The 18043-nt window shown below is 49.1% G+C and overlaps 1 protein-coding gene across 1 annotated transcript in view; it reads right to left on the bottom strand.

The window, feature by feature from the left end:
• Nucleotides 1–18043, bottom strand: part of pigg (phosphatidylinositol glycan anchor biosynthesis class G (EMM blood group)) — a 38878-nt gene that overhangs the window by 6355 nt on the left and 14480 nt on the right. Inside the window, 7 exon segments of the mRNA XM_077021319.1 lie at nt 2135–2197; nt 2199–2267; nt 2269–2402; nt 2405–2444; nt 5511–5657; nt 5659–5729; nt 17724–17936. Coding sequence (XP_076877434.1) covers nt 2135–2197; nt 2199–2267; nt 2269–2402; nt 2405–2444; nt 5511–5657; nt 5659–5729; nt 17724–17936 — 737 coding nt within the window.

The following is an 18043-nucleotide window of genomic DNA, read 5'->3' as shown; positions in this document are numbered from 1 at the left end:
TGCGTTATCGAGATGGCAGTCGAGGTATTCGGCCCCCTCTCCCTCATAAACCACACCCCCCCCCCCCCACCTACTCGCTGCTGCCATCTTATCCAGAACCGCACTTTCAGACAGCAGGCTCTGCTTTTACCAGCGGGAAACCCCCAACGGCTACCGAGGTTTGGGTTAAACGCGCAAAGGCAGAGGCGGAGCTGAAGGAAGACGATCCTCCAAACCAGGAAGACCGTGGCTGTTTCAGCGGTGTGTGTGTGTTTCCCTCAGACTCTCTGTGTTCCTCTCTAAGAGCAGAGAGTCCTTGTGGAGGTGGGGGCGGGGCGTGGCAGTGGGCGGGGTCTTTGTAGGCACCGTGGAAGTCGGGCCGCGGTTCAGGGTTGTTCAGGTTCATTCAGCATTGGCCTCCATCTTTTTTCACACCTTCAGCGATGGTAGATGATTGCGGCTGAAGAAAACATGCCACCGCTGAATTTGCATAATAATCAAACCCGGTTTATGAGGGAACGAGGCAGTGCTGGAGCGACATCATTATTAACGAGGACAACAACCCCACTAATTGATCGGGTGGCAAATAACCCTGAATAATTAAATGCCACATCGGAATTCCCCGAAGCGGTGCTCTCTTGAACACACGGCGACGCGTTCAGAATGGATAGAAAAGGCCGTCTCGTCCGCAGCTAAACGGAACTGAAGGCAACGAAATCAAAGGACAGTACGGGGTCTCCAGTGACCATGTTCAACCATGTTCAACCAGGGCCATGAAAGAACACGGCTACGGCTAACATCGCTTCACTGTGAAGCTCTAATTAAAGGAACTGTGTTCCGAAGCTGGCTGGCACCTTCCAGCTCCAATGCCGTTCTCAGGTTCTGATTTACCCAAACAAGGCCCTGTGCGTGAGGTAACATGTAGACGGCCCCGTCCCCTTGCCGATCGGTGTCATCGGGAACTTCGGACGGGTTTGGGCCGGATTTGGGCCAACTCAGCAATGTTCCCACTAGCTGTGGAGCAGCCGTGGCCCGAAGGCAAGAGGGACAATGGAGACGCAAGAGACACACAGAACCAACGCAGGCTGCATGTGGTTTATATCGGCTCTAATCCCACTTCAATTCAGGTTTTATTTAGACTCTGTGCTCGGCACACACTGTCTGTTTTTTCCACTCCCCTCTCTCTCTCTCTCTCTCTCTCTCTCACACACACACACACACACACACACACACACACACACACACACACACACACACACACACACACACACACCCACACACACACACCTTTATCTCCTCATCATCCCAGTTGGACTTACTTTTTACTGTCAGCACTTTTGTGTTTGCTGCAGTGTGTGTGTAGGTGTGAGTAACAGACATATGGCTAGAAGGGGGTGTGTGTGTGTGTGTGTGTGTGTGTGTGTGTGTGTGTGTGTGCCCGCGAGCATTCGCACGCAAGCGCCAACACAAAAGAGAAAGATAAAGAGGTCAGTCTCGTCATTGATGCAGTAATTAGAAGAGCCGGCCTGTCCCCATGTCATTAACTCTGTGAACAGACTTGTTTTTAATCTAGTTTAAAAAACTCCTCATTTGTGCGCTGGATATGGAAAAGGGTGAAAAAACTCTTTCCACTGTGCCCCGCCCATCGGATGTAGCCCCTCCCTTCACGAGGAGGATGGCCTATTCTTGAGGAACAGCACCATTTGTTAATAAGACCTTACTTCACCCAGGCAGCAGTACCAAGTTTCAGGAAAGCTTAGGCCTTTGAAGGATGGAGCGTGGAGAAAGGTTGGAGCAATATGGTCTGTGGAGCAATTTCAGTGCAGCTATTTATGCCTCGCGGAGCAAAAGGTGAACCAATTAGCAGACGACCTCTTGACCCCAGAGCACCCTCTTTCCCATTACGCTCACTTGGGTGGAGCAATGGCACAAGATGGAGCTGTTCGAAAAAGGGACACTGGGGGAGGTTCAGACGGATCGCTCTCCTGGGCCGAGTGGCTCGGCTGAAGGAGGTCGAGTTTATCGGGCTTTCGGGGCAGGTCAGGATGCGGTGCTGGGCGGTGCTAGCTTGTCGTGTGCAGCGGTTCCATCCTGGAGTGTTGAACTCGTGCCTGGACGTTGGATCCTGGACGTTGGATGATCAGACCTCGGAGACCGCACCGCCACCCCGGGCGGGAGCACTCACCTTGGGTCGTGACCCTTCGCTGGCGCGCCGGCCCGCCACGGGCCACCAGGTGGCAGAGCAGCGCGGTGGTGAGGAGGAGCGTGGCGAAGGCCAGCGGCCACGGGCAGGGAGCAGAAGTAGCAGGAGGCCTCGGTGGAGGTGCACACCAGCACGTGGGCGGAGCAGGCCAGCAGGCCCAGCAGGCAGAAGGGCAGGGAGAGGCAGGCGGGCACCAGGGACACGCCCACGCTGGCCGTCCCGCCAGCGCCTCGGGCACGGCCAGCAGCAGCAGGGCCAGAACCTGTGGTAAACACACGGGGGGGAGGGCGGGGCACCGTCAGACTGACACACTCGGATCGAGACCGATGCGAAAGAAGAAGAGAGATATTCAGACATGCAATCAGCACAGTACAAATGAAGCATTGGTATCAGTTAATAACACTGGTGAACCGGCTCACGCCCCTTTCGGTACCATTTCAGTACCCTTTCGGGAACCTTTCGGTACAATTTCGGTATCCTTTCGAACCTTCCCGCCACATTCTCACCTCTGCGGCAGTCAGCGAGCGCCTTGTGAACGTTGAGCAGGTGCCCACGCCATGCCTAAACTGTAAACATGCTACGCTGAAAGGCACATTCCCGCACAAAGGAACAGAGCAAAGCAACGTGGGATTGAAACCAGCCAACTGTGGAGCAGAGTCGTCCTCCATCTTGTTTTCAAGCCACCGAACGCATAATGGCAGAGATGGAGCTGCCAAATGAACTCTGACCTTGTGAGTCCCATCTGTGGAGCATCGGGCACCAGGGGGGCAGGCTGTGCCCATCACGCACGCTCGCACGCTTGCACGCTCACACGCACGCATGCACGCACCTTACCCTGCCTTCGCTCCTTCGTTGACGTTTCCCCTTCCGTGGCTTGGGGACAGCGTTTTAACGAGCTGCCTCAAAGACCCGTGTGTTGTGTGTGTGTGTGTGTGTGTGTGCTAAACCCGCCCCTCCAAAAATAAACACCACCACCTCCTGCCCACCACATGCACAAGTTTGCCAAGGTTGGGCTGAAAGAAATGACATCGTTATTAACATAAAACGACAAAGATGGCTTTAGGACATGCGATGCCCAGAGGGTTTTTAGCGCCTTCATGTGCTGTGAATTTTTTTGGGGGGGAGGGGCTTAAATAGGATTGTAAGGTTTCAACGCGTTTTTGTTCCCAAAACGATCACAAGAGAAACAACCACCCACCAGACTAATGGCGGTTCCGGTCTCGCGGTCTGCAAACCAGGGGTGAACCGAGCTGGAACGCCCCGGCGGCTGTGGGAGTTTGGTGTTCCACGCCGTGATTTTATGCGTCATTTCCTCGTACTTTTCCCCCTCCGTCAAATGACCCATTTAAATAATGAAAACGAGACTGAGAGAGAGAAAAAAAATCTAAAAATAAAAAGCAAGCCATCAAACGGCTTTTTGTTGTTGCTGTTCTATCGGTCGGGTAAGCAGGAACGTGAGAGCTTTGCCGGTGCGTGCAACGGAGGCCACGTGGGACGCAGACCACGTCGGCCGACTCTCGCGACGCACGATCTTCCTTTGAGTCAGAGCGAAAGTGGAGTTCTCTCAGAAGTCTAACCTCAGGAGGAAGGCACCGTGGCAACGGAGGACGAAGACACCTGCGATGAACGAGTGTGGTGGCAGACCAGAAATAAAAAAACCCCCAAAAAACAGAAAGAGCTCCGCTGGGTAAATGTGCTGACTTCCAGAACATTCCACAGTTCATTTAACACGATAATTAAACAACGGCAAAACCGAACACAGCTACAGGGGGTGTCACCTCCACGCCACCCTCAGGCAAAACACCTTAATAGACCAATGACTGTGAGGAAAAGCAGTAACAGTGCAAACTATGTTCTTAATTGCAAATTACAGTACTTCTTAACTGCTAAAATTTAGTGATTACTTAACTAGTTAATTTAGTGATTATGTGCATGTCGTAAGATTTTGATCATGGGAATCTGGAACTTTTCACAAATTAGTTTAACATAACAGTCCTAATTTACAATCGTTTACCATAATTATTGTGCATTACAGTAATAATTAAGATGTTAATTGTCCAGCTGGTGGAATACAGGGTCTGAGTGCGTGTGACGATCCTGAGAGAGAGCTCCTATTTCAGACAGCCACCTACGGAAAAAACAAACCCTTCTGCAATCCCATGAAAGTGCAATCAATTATTAAAAGCTTGCAGTCTACAGTGAGTCAATAAAAGTCAAAGGATCCTGGGGCCACGGGGTCCTGTGCTCGGCCCGTAATACCACGGCTCCTCATGAAGCGATCAGCAGGACTCACGCCAAACGTCCCCGCAAAGTGACCGGAGAAGGAACCATGCTGTTACAGTCATAATTAGCGATGATTCAAATGAATTAGCAGTGATTCGTGGCCAGTGTTATCACTGGTCTAATTCTGTGGTTAGCTCTCAACTTTGAGATGGTGGAAAAAGTGCATCAGTCAGCCAGCAGGTGGCAAGGAGCCATTTGTAGCCAAGCGGCCATCCAGATGAATCTGGCAGGTGCTTCAGAGGTCATGAGAGAAGAGGGTCAGACTAAAGAGTAATGGAGCACTTAACGACTTGGCTGAAGATTGACTGTGGGTGGTGGGTTGGTTCGGAGGTGGGGTGTAGGGGTGGGGGCCCTTCAGTCTTCAGCTCTCCTTGATACCGCACCAAGCTTACGCCACGTTTCACGCATTACCCATGGACGGCCGCACGGCTCTGATCAGCGAATCTCTGACTGCGGCTGTCATTTTGTCCGATACACCAACGAACGGGGGGGGGGGGGGGGGGGGGGGGCAGGAAGCGTGTTGCGTATTTGGAGGAGAAGCACAGATCCATCTGCTGAAACCTCCCTGTCTGTCAATCATGGATGAACGTGTGACGAGGAAGTGGACAAAACTTTAGAGCAGGTGTGTGTGTGTGTGTGTGTGAGTGAGAGAGAGAGAGAGAGAGAGAGAGAGAGAGAGGAGAGAGAGAGAGAGAGAGAGAGAGGAGAGAGAGAGAGAGAGAGAGAGAGAGGAGAGAGAGGGAGGGAGGGGAGGGAGGGAGGGAGGGAGGGAGGGAGGGAGGGAGGAGAGCGAGAGAGAGAGAGAGAGAGAAGAGAGAGAGAGAGGGAGGGAGGGAGGGAGGGAGGGAGGGAGAGAGAGAGAGAGAGAGAGAGAGAGAGAGAGAGGGAGGGGAGGGGAGGGAGGGAGAGAGAGAGAGAGGAGAGAGAGAGAGAGAGAGAGAGAGAGAGGAGAGAGAGAGAGAGAGAGAGAGAGAGAGAGAGAGAGAGAGAGAGAGAGAGAGAGAGTTTGTTTGTGGATGTGTGTGTGGATGTTTGTGTCTGGTACCTCTAGGATGAGAGCCATGCCCACGATCATGGAGTACATGTCGTATCGTCCCAGCTGCTTGCTAAGAGCCACGCTCATGGCCTGCAGAGCCTCCAGGTACTGCATCAACACCTTCCGGCCCACGTTGCTCAGAACCTCGGAGGCGTTTGCCTTCCAGATAGAGCTTCATCCAGCTCCCATGAGCCTTCTCCGCCACTCGGAACAGCTCGTAACCGTCCTCTGTGTTAGAGAAATAAACGAAAGACAAGAGACACGCAGGTGAAGATTAATGACAGTCAAACGTGTAGTCTGGCTGTGGATACAGTCACGTTTGGGGGCCGAGAGCTGATGAGCGATCTTGGTATGGCACTCCCCCGAATCCCAGCATGCACGGCGGCTTCGTAAAGCATATGCACAGCTCGCAGCAGGCCATTAGGACGTTTCTGAGAAGATCATGGACTAGATCTATGGTTGGGGCTTCTGAATACAATGGGAGCTCTTGTACACACACACACACACACACACACACACACACACACACACACACACACACACACACACACACACACACACACACACACACACACACACACACTCACACACACACACACACACACACACACTCACAAATGTATTCCCCTCTCATTCTCTGCCTTGCAATGCTCCTCCCATTACATCTTTTCACTCCGTCTTTTGCCATCTCTCCCTCTCTTGCACACACACACACACACACACACACACACACACACACACACACACACACACACACACACACACACACACACACACACACACACAGCCAGGCAGACACATACATTCTCTGCTCATTCTCTGGGCTGTGTAATATCCCCACGTCGCTGTTCTGAATTTCATATTTTCGCCCGGATTCTTCCAAGCCCTCCTGCTCCTCTATCTCCTCCGTCTCCTCGGTGTGCTGCTCCGTGTGAATAATAAGGGCATTACGGTGATGAATGGCGGCCCCCATTATGTTGGCCGAGGGCGGAACGCGCCCACACGAGGGCGGACGCAACAGCCCCCGGTCTGCGGCATGAATCACGCAGGCGCCACTCGGCCTGGCCCGACACCTGCGGCCCAGGGAGGGAGCCGGCCTTGAGACCACGCCGCGGACGCCAGCCCCGAGAGGCCATGCTAACTGCACGGCTGCCAATCACACGGCGGGGCCAAGGACCAGTTTCCACCACGAACCAATCGCCTGCTTGGAAAACTTCGGTGATATCCTTCAAAGATATTCAAGAGTTTGGCAGATCTGGCAAGATATCCTCACGTTTACCGTTGGGATATGAAGAATTATATTAGATTTCGAACATGAATGACTCTTCACAAACACCTAAAGGGCTTCTTAACTTCCAGTTGATGGCTGTTTGGATTGGTTGGTTCATCTGTTGAGGTTTGACAACCCACCATCCCCCACCACCACCACCACCCCCTCTTGGTGAAATTTGAATAAATTCTGCAGCTCCAAATTCATGCCCAAAGTCCATCTTGGGAGTTTATCTTTCTTGGCTGAAAAACAGAGTAGAGCCTCACAACAAAAAGCACGGGTTCCAACATGGCCGACAGGACAGGCAGTGCCATGTTAAAGCATGGCAGAAGGTGACAGGTGTGGTCAGATGGTACCTGGCGTGGGCGTGGGTGAGCCCCAATCTAACGCCCTGCCCCTACACCTGGAGCAGGTGCAGGCTCCATCTCGCGCTCCACCCACCTGTGGTCACCCACTCCGCCTGAGAATGGGGTCTGCCAGGGGCTGGGATTACCGGGATCAGCCTGGGTGAATCGAGGGCTAATCCACACAGTCCTTCCCAGAGTGGAGATTAGGGAGAGGATGGAGACTAGACAGCCAGACTGGGATCAAACGGCAATGAAGAATAAGCACAGGTAATGAGGAACTGGTGGACATGAGCATTATAAAAGGAATTTGATAGGATAATTATATTACTACTACTAATAATAATAATAATTGGAAAAAGAAAGGAATTCGACAAAGCTAAATAATCATGCTAAGTAGTATGTATAACCAGGTCTGTATACATGTATAGGCCATGTAGGACATGTATACATGTCTTCTGTAAAATAGTGACAGATGGATCTATTCACTAATTACATCAATAATAACAATTATATTGAAATTGCCAGAGTCCTAGCTTTGATATGTAAAACCCCTGGAAGAATCTTCCCTCACAATAGCAGAGTCATCCACTGAGAAAAATCCACTGAGTGTTGATAATGAAATTTTAATTTCTTGCATTGATCACTGTGCAGACTATAATGAATGGATTACACAGAAGCCCTTTCTAGAGGGACCTAATGGAATCATTACTGCCCAGCAGCTAGCTAGCTGACTAGCGCTCTCGCTCTCTCTCGCTCTCTCCCTCCCCTCCCCTCCCTCTCTCCCTCTCTCCCTCTCTCCCTCGGATTACTGCTAATTATTTCTTCCTCCGAGGAGCTATCCTGGATGAATATTTACTGCTTTACCTGAAGCTTGGTGACGGAGGCTCACACAATGATACAGGGGAAAGCTTACAGGTACCAATTAAAACCAGAGTGCTCAATCACACATCCAGCTATTTCCTAGTGATCCACATTTCTATCTTACGTTTTCTCTCTCTCTCTCACACACACACACACACACACACACCACACACACACACACACACACACACACACACACACACACACACACACACACACCCTCTCTTACTCTTTGCTATGCCCTCGAATCCCTCAGGAGCATGAATATTTTGCACTATTGCCCTCACAATGGGAGTGTCATGCCCAGAGCAAAACCAGTACGGTTTTCAGCTGGGCTTTCCCTGACCCGTCCAGATGACCCAACGCCGGTGCTGAAGCTCAGGGACCATGTGGGGACCATGAGCCCGGTCAGTCCCAGGAAACGAGTGTAAGAATGACGTGGCATCATTGGCAGGGTTCGCTGTAGTCTGTAGCTGCCTTTCCCTGGCAGCATATAAACTGAATGGTTCTTTTCTTTCGTGTTTAGTAAGGACTTAAAGGCATTCATTAGTGTTCCAAAGTGGCGTCTTTACCAAGTAGCCGTATGATCCTGGCAGTCCAAAAACTTTCTAACAAGCCTGGAAGCGCATTTTGAATAATGCATTAATTAAGAGAGAGAGAGAGAGAGAGAGAGAGAGAGAGAGAGGAGAGAGAGAGGAGAGAGATGAGAGAGAGAGGAGAGGGAGAGAGAGAGAATGGAGTATGAAGTGTGTATAAACAGTAGTATGTATGTGTATGCATGCACGAAACTACGTGAAAGTGTATTAGTGTGTATGAGTAATGGCACAGTCTAATTCGGGTGTGACAGATTAATGAAGACGTGAGTGAGGATTTAGTTTTATTCATTTCTTTAATAATGGCCTTTCAGTAAAACTGCTGAGCGGGGGGGGGGGGGGGGGGGGGGGGGCAATTCAGCAGTGAAATCACACAAACACGCATGCACACACACGCACGCATACACTGCACAAGACTTGCCTATTTAAAGTGACATATCTTTTACTCTGCTCGTATGTAGTCTAAGGTACAGCAAGACAGAGGACCTTCCAATAGATCTCACGTCCACTTAATCATGACGTGTTACCACAGCAATAATATTTGCGTCTCAGTGCCGGAGTCCTCCAGCAAAACACTTTCACGCGCTCCTTAACTGCGGCAATCGATCGACGCCGGATCGAGCTCGAGTTGTTAAGCCCTCACTCTGCCATGAGGCCGTTAGTGTGCGGTAACGAGCCCTAATTGCACGATCACGACAGACCCCTGATTCGGCTGACCTCAACGGAATGAGAAGTAGGTGGGGGTGGGTGGGGGGGGTGGCGGCTTGAGCACAGCCCGCCCCGCTTTTCAGCATCCGACGCCGCAGCCCGACGAGCAAGAAAAGGCTCCAATTGGTGTTCTCGCAAAGGGGACCCAAGACTTCCCCTGTGCTCTCATACACTAGTGGGGAAAAGGGAATCTGAAGGCCCCGTTTCAGTGTTTAGAAACAGTATGAAAAAGAATGTTTAGACCAAAATGATAAGGGGTGACCTTTAAGGCTTGTTGCTTAATGCTTTGAGGTTTCCAGCTATGTACTTTCTGGGATGAGTTGGATTGCAGTTAAAGGGCCCCATTGGTTGAAATTCCTTGTCCATGCAAACAAAACGTTGACATGCCCTCTAGCAGACGTGCACACACTCCAGAGCGGCGTGAAAAGTCTGTATGCAAGCAGATAGGGTTTTTACGTCATTCGGAGCTTCAACAGATTTGCTTCTTCTTAACTCCCCGTTAGAGCAGGCAACGTCTCACACACACACACACACACACACACACACACACACACACACACACACACACACACACACACACACACACACACACACACACACACACACACACACACACACACACACACACACACACACACACCAAAGAACAGATTGATCACTCACAGAGGGGATTACACAATCTGTCAAGTTCACACACAGCAGTGAAGAGGCTATATATATGGTAACTAACACACACGCTCGCATGCATGCTCGCGCACACACACCGTTTTGTTCCATTTACATCCACGTTACTGCCGTACAAAAGCAGCGTTTGCCATTTGTGCCTCTCCATTTATGCATAGCGGATGTAACATACGGGGCACCTTCTCACAGCACACAATTCACAGCCACAGCAGAACACAGTGCTGAAAAACAACCCGCTCCTCCGGCTCATTCTGTCAGGAAACACACACACACACACCACACACACACACACACACACACACACACACACGGGCTGGGATCTGGAGACCCATCAGTCTCCCCATATGGTCAGTAAAACAGCTCTGTCATGTCTTACAGCTTTAGGGATCATCCCCCAGACCTGGTTTGTACAATTACGTAATAGAAAGAGCCCATGCAGGAGGGGAACACAAACTGAATAATAATGCTTTCTTTCATAGAGAAGAAATAATAAATTATACAGCAATATCTGGCTGTGCCTCTAAACGCATTAATCCTTTAATGCCATCTAATATACAGCCTGCAGCCATGAACTACCAGAAGGGTTGCTTGTGTCAATGGGATTTGAGCGCCATCGCTTTCCACCAAATACAATTAAAGTCCTTAATTGCAATTTAGTCCTAAGTGATGCACAGTCATTACGTGCTGATTAGGACTAGTGCTTAGCTGAGACCCATACTGAGCAGGCCTGGTTCAGAAAGCCCAGCTGGTACCACTTGTTCAGTGTACATTTAATTTAATATATACTTCATTTTCCACTCAATGGCACTTCACTATGAATACCTACAGGTCCACTTGCAGACTGAAGCACGCGTGTATCTTAGAGCGCATAACCATCCTCTGTCTTGGTCCACACGAGGAAGCACAAACACAAGATCACAGAGACCAAATACAACGGTGTGTGCTCGTGTTCTCTGACTGGAATTTACCGTCTGCTTTATGAGGTTGGCTCAGAGTTGAATGTAACTTTGCGAGGCTGTTAAAGTAGGAGGACGTAAAGTGCTAATTAGGGACAGGGGTGGTTTCAAGTTAGCTAAGGTGTGAATTGTAGGGGTGGGACTAGCAGTCCCAAAACTATGCGCTAATGCACCGACAAGTGGTCACCTACACACGTGCACGTCTGTTGTGATTAAGTGGATATCCTTCCAGGTTTCCCTCCGATCAACATGGAGACTGGATTATCTCGGCGAAGTTTCAAATCTTCTTAACTTCTTGTTTCTGTACGATTTACTTCCTGTGCACCTACAGATCGTGAAGATATTGCCACTACAGAAGCTGCGATTCCAATAACCGTATCTACCCCTCACGGTCGTTACGATCTCAGACCGTGGTGGTGGGTGGCCTTTGGAACTGCCAATGTTCGGCCCAAAAGGCAGACTTCATTTCAGCCTTTGGAACTGCCAATGTTCGGCCCAAAAGGCAGACTTCATTTCAGCCTTTGGAACTGCCAATGTTCGGCCCAAAAGGCAGACTTCATTTCAGCCTTAGCCCGAATCACCCCGGACGACTGAGCCACTCCACCTGCTCCGGCTTCTGCTGCCTTCTTCCATTCACCCCAGCAGAGTGACAGATTCCTCCCCATTAAGATTCACACTATTCCTAAATCCTTTTTGCCCTTTAGACAACTGCACACATGAGCTGGATGTTGTTATAAGCATCTTCCCCGTCAACAGGACTGCCCTCATTCTCCACCGTGACTTGTCATCTCGCCTTCTTCCACTCCTCACTTCTTTGGACTTCATCCACAACCTGTCTCCTCCAACGCACAGAGCAGGCAACACATCCAACCTGATCTTCTGCAGGCCTCCCCCCCCAACACTGGAGATCAGTGTAAACCCTCACTTCACCTCTCTCATCACCAGGTTTTATCCTTCACTTTCCCACACTCTTCTCTCCCTGTCCACATCACACCTACACATTTATTCTCCACTTGTCGCAAGCTTGACTTCATTTCTCCCTCCTCTTCAGTTTCAGCTCCAAGGATCCTTTTCCTCTCTCCATCTGGAATCTTCTTCAAACGCCTGCCACTCTTCACTTGGTTCTTCGGGGAACATTTAACGTCCTCCTCCAGACCATTAAGATCTTCCCCACCTGCTCCATGAATGACTTCTTACACCTTCTGTCTTTCTTAGTTTCCTCTGGTTGCTGCAAAGGAGGACAATGAGATCTAAATTCTGCTCCTTTGCAAGAGGCCATTGGAAGTTACATGTTCAAACGATGCATTCTACAAAGCCTGGAATCCTCAACATCTGATCCATGCAAACTCTTTTCCACTTTTCTTCCCTTCTCAATCCTCCCAACATTTCAAGAGAATTTTAATATTGAGATTGAACTTCATTGCCGTGGCTCAGTATAAGGAAAAGGCAATCAAATGTAGTCTTCACATGTCTCACCTTCGTTGGTGGATGGAGTCAGAGTGCAGGGGCCGATATTGTGCAGCGTCCCTGGAGTCGAGAGGGTTAAGGGCCTTGCTCAAGGGCCAATGGCAGAGCCAGGATTCGAACCCACAACCTCGCGATTGCCAGCCCAACATGACACCCACTACAATCTTTTTCGCTTCCTCCTTTGAGAAGGTGAACGGGATCAGTGTGTCCTTTCCTCACCTCTCCTTTCCTCCGTGCAGTCCTCATCCTCTGGTTCTAGTGCCCAAACATCACCTCCAGCATCTCCAACATCAACAACTACCAAACCAGCACGTCTTCCCTTTCCTTACTCTCAGATTATTGAGTGTGCTGTCTATAACCAATCGTCTTTTACTTGTCTAGAAACAGATCCATGACCTTCAATCTGATACATTCTAACAAAAATACATTGCTTATACATTGCTTGTAGTCACAAGTTCAATGCAGTTAGATCATCCAAACCATCATCAGTCCTGATTCTTTGAGACCTCTGCTGACTTTGACATGAGAAACCAATAGTTTCTGTCTGTGCTTCCCAACCTAGGACTCATTGGCACAGAATGGAAATGGGTAGGTCTTACCTAGAGAGACACTCTTACAGTGGGGAAAATAAGTATTTAGTCAGTCACCAATTGTGCAAGTTCTACCACTTAAAAAAATGAGAGAGGCCTGTAATTGACATCATAGGTAGACCTCAACTATGAGAGACAAAATGTGGAAAAAAATTGAGAAAATCATTTTGTCTGACTTTTAAAGAATTTATTTGCAAATAATGGTGGAAAATAAGTATTTGGTCAATAACAAAAGTTCATCTCAATACTTTGTTGTATATCCTCTGTTGGCAATGACAGAGGTCAAACGTTTTCTGTAAGTCTTCACAAGGTTGGCACACACTGTTGCTGGTATGTTGGCCCATTCCTCCATGCAGATCTCCTCATGTTTAATCTTCATTGCCCTTGCTGATGGAAGGAGGTTTGCACCCAAAATCTCACAATACATGGCCCCATTCATTCTTTCATGCACACGGACCAGTCGTCCTGGTCCCTTTGCAGAGAAACAGCCCCAAAGCATGATGTTGCCACCCCCATGCTTGACAGTTGGTATGGTGTTCTTTGGATGCAACTCAGCATTCACTGTCCTCCAAACACGACGAGTTGTGTTTTTACCAAATAGTTCTACTTTGGTTTCATCTGACCATATGACATTCTTCCAATACTCTTCTGGCTACATCCAAATGCTCTCTAGCAAACTTCAGACGTGCCTGGCTTAAGCAGGGGGACACGTCTGGCACTGCAAGATCTGAGTCCCTGGCGTCGTAGTGTGTTGCTGATGGTAGCCTTTGTAACGTTGGTCCCAGCTTTCTGCAGGTCATTCACTAGATCCCCCCTTGTGGTTCTGGGATTTTTCCTGACCGTTCTTGTGATCATTTTGACCCCACGGGCTGAGATCTTGCATGGAGCCCCAGATCGAGGGAGATTAGTAGTGGTCTTGTAGGTCTTCCATTTTCTGATTATTGCTCCCACAGTAGATTTCTTCACACCAAGCTGCTTGCCTATTGCAGATTCAGTCTTCCCAGCCTACAATTCGGTTTCTGGTGTCCTCCGACAGTTCTTTCGTCTTCACCATAGTGGAGTTTGGAGTGTGACTGTTTGAGGTTGTGGGCAGGTGTCTTTTATACTGTTAACGACTTCAAATAGGTGCCATTAATACAGGTAATGAGTGGAGGAAAGAGGAGCCTCTAAAAAAAGAAGTTACAGGTCTGTGACAGCCAGAAATCTTGCTTGTTTGTAGGTGACCAAATACCAGAGGTGGGGACTCGAGTCACATGACTTGGACTCGAGTCAGACTCGAGTCATTAATATTAAGACTTTTGACTTGACTTGAAAAAATATTCAGAGACTTAGACTTGACTTGGACTTTTACACCAATAACTTGGGACTTGAATTGGACTTGAACCTGTTTACTTGCAAAGACTTGATTTTTTTTTTACCCCAAATCTAAATTCTAAAACGCATATTAATATTTATAAAGTGCGCCCCATTAATTTCATTTCCGTCCTTCTGACGCAGACCGGCGTTACACCAGATTCTGTGACCGTCGAGTTTTGTGACCACAGGGGGCGCTATTTCACAGTTTCTGTTCAGAGGCACAAACGCTTTACGAATGCTACGTAAACTACGCTGATGCACTTTCTTTACTTGTTTTGTTGGTGTCCACGAGCCAAAATATGACAGATGTTTATATTTACATTTATCGTCTCTTAATTGCATAAATGTACTTAAACAAGATTTACCATCCCCTCACCATTGCAGCCAACAAAGAAATCATGAATGGGATGTACAGGTAAGCCTTTTTTACTGGGGTCACCAATTCTGACGGCAGCCATCAGAATATGTGACCCCACTGAATCTCCAGGTAACAATAGTACACCGTGACCCCACAATAACAGAAAACAATGAAAAAATAACCCTAACCTTTTATTAGTCTATATTTAAACATTTTATCCAAATGTTTAGAATAACCATTCGTAATGACAGCATCTTGCTTACGATGAAGCTTGCTATTTTCGTGTAAAATGATGTAACGAAACATTCTTGTTTAAGTACATTTATGTAATTAAGAGAAGATAAAATGTAAATGATCTGTCATCTTTTGGCTGGCGGACACAAACAAAACGAGTAAAGAAACGCATCAGCGTAGCATTCGTAAAGCGTTGGTGCCTGTAAAAAAAAAAAAGACTCAAAAGGACTTGAAATTCCAAGTTTCAGACTTGGGACTTGACTTGACGGTTGCCTGTCTTGACTCGAGACTTGACTTGAGTTGACTGTCTTTGCTTGAGACTTGACTCGGGACTTGAGGATAAAGACTTGGACTTACTTGAGACTTGCAAAACACTGACTTGGTCCCACCTCTGCCAAATACTTATTTTCCACCATTATTTGCAAATAAATTCTTTCACATTTTGTCTCTCATAGTTGAGGTCTACCTATGATGTCAATTACAGGCCTCTCTCATCTTTTTAAGTGGGCGAACTTGCACAATTGGTGACTGACTAAATACTTATTTTCCCCACTGTAGGAATTAACACGGAGGGCATCCAGACACTATCCACTCTCTCTCAACTGGTGTGTCACAAGGCTCACTCCTGGGTCCTTTTCTCTTTTCTCTCTACACATGCTTCCTTGGTGATGAAATCTCTTGGCATGAAATTTCCTCCTCTTTCCATGTCGATACCCAACTACATGCTTTCCACAGGCATGTCTGTAGCCAGATCTCTGCACGTTTGATCAACGTCTCATCACGTATAGCCGTCGACCACGTGAAAATGAATCCCAGCAAGGCCGAGTTCTTGCATATGCCTGGAGTAACTTATCCTTGCAGTTGACAGTTGGAATGGAGCTTGGAGAGCTGAATTACCGCTCGTGGACTGCCTGCAAAAATGATGAGTGCTGAAGTCAAACGAACACTTAGCTAATGATGGTATTTCAGCAGGCGTCCAGGCGCATGCTCGTGTCCTCCAGAGACAGCAGGAGATCCATCTCTCTGATGGACGGGCAGACGCCGAGCAGCAGTGCCTGCCTGTTCCCTGCCACGTCTCATCCCTGATCGGTGATACTGAAAAGTGTACATTTCTGCCTTAAACGTAAAAAAAAACAAGAAAAAGAAAAGAAAGAAAAAGTCGAGCAAATTCAAGCTCTATGTTTTTAAATGTAACATTACTGGTTTTCTCCTGGTAGGATGGATGTGTGGCATCGAGGCAGAGACAGAGCACAAAACATGTAGAAATATAGTGCTACCCATTAATCTACATATTAAAGTCACACAAACGCACATACATCCAGTCACATATATGCACACACTTATGCAGTCTCACGCACACACCTGTGCACACACACACACACGCACACACAGGTCCAGTGTGCCTGGATGATCACATCTCCCTGTACACAGTGGGTGATTGGCTGCTTGTGGCATCAGCTTTAAAAGCTCGGAGGCCCTGTGGTGTGAGGGGCGACGGACATCGGCTGTCTTCCATCAGAGCGCCACTGCCCTTAACCCCACGCAGCCCTGGAGGACTGCCCTCAGCCCAACACACCAACGGCGTTGGGCATGAATGTGAGCTGGGGGATCAGCACAAAGCAAAGGGGATAATCTCTCTCTCTCTCTCTCTCTCTCTCTCTCACACACACACACACACACACACACACACACACACACACACACTCCCACAGGAAAGGAGTGTGTAAACTACAGATAGGGGACTGTGGATTGCAACAGTGATGCTCCTGTTGTGAACGGATATGGTTGAGCTTCATAAGAGGGAAGGGTTCACACACACACACACACACACACACACACACACACACACACACAGACACAGACACAGACACAGACACAGACACAGACACACACACAATATTTGGAGCTCAAGAGCGTTAATTCCCAGTTTGTATGGATTTACGGTGCCCCAAAGCCCAGGCCCATGTCTCTCCGCCCGGAGACGTCACACGCAGCCCTGACTATCTCCAGGTTCCGGGAAACCTCAAGAGGAGAAAGACAACGGAAGTGTTGAAATCGAATTGGACTCAACATAAGTGTGACAGCCATGGATCAGCGCCCAGCACCCGGGGGCCCTGTGGCCTCCCCAGCACCCGGGGGCACTGTGGCCTCCCCAGCACCCGGGGGCTGAGAAGGGTTCGCTATTACAACCGAGCAGCACAAGAATCAAAAGACGCGAAACGCAGCCATTTAAACACCAACGTCCCCCGCGGCCAGGGAGGAGGAGGAGGAGGAGTAGTTGCCTGGCGACCCCTTCACCCTCTTGCTCCTCAGTCTAGGACAAACGTTTGCATCTTCACCCCGACTGGAGTGGAGTCACTCCGGATCCGTCCACACACTTTAAGCAACTGACCTAATATCTGGGATCCGGCGACCTGCTTAATGACCGAAGACATGAACACTAACCTGCAACACACCAGAGACATCGCTATCCGGGCGTAATGGCTGACGGCGATCCTGTAGCAGAGCATTACTTACTAAAATAAAAAGTTAAAATCACCAGGGCTCTGGTGTTTAGGGGCTTCTGACAGACGTGCCGTGGGTGGTTAAACAGCACAGCAGATGTGTGTTATTTATGTCCTTCTTTCTGTTTAGCACCAAGTTCACATGCCGCATGGTGTCAGCTGGCGCTCAGTACAGCACGAGGTATTTGATTGGTTGGAGAGGAAAAAGAAGAAAAAACAAAAGCCACACAGGTGTGGTGTAGAGAGGTGTTGGGGTGCGCTAGACACGTGGCAGCGGCGTGCGGGTGACCTCACCTCTGTGGTAGGCGGGGCTGCTGTCTCGGAGCAGGCCGCTCAGCTGGTGGCCGTTGAGGTGGAGGAGGCGGAGCTGGTCGCGGAGAGGGGCGTCGGCCACCACGGCCGGGAGGAGGCGGCCCACGCTGTTGCGCGGGACGGGCAGCGCCAGGACCAGGGCCAGCGTGGGCACCAGGTCCACCTGCTCGGCCGTGCCAGGCTGGAGTGCGCCCCCTGCAGGATGGTGGAGACAAGTGCATGAGCGATGCACAATCACACACAAAAGAGAGATGAAAGATATTCCTCATGCCTCTCTCCTGTAATAAACACTCATAAATAAT

Source organism: Brachyhypopomus gauderio, chromosome 11 (genome assembly GCF_052324685.1).
Source record: "Brachyhypopomus gauderio isolate BG-103 chromosome 11, BGAUD_0.2, whole genome shotgun sequence".
Lineage (NCBI taxonomy): Eukaryota > Metazoa > Chordata > Actinopteri > Gymnotiformes > Hypopomidae > Brachyhypopomus > Brachyhypopomus gauderio.
This window is presented reverse-complemented; position numbering and strand designations above follow the sequence as displayed.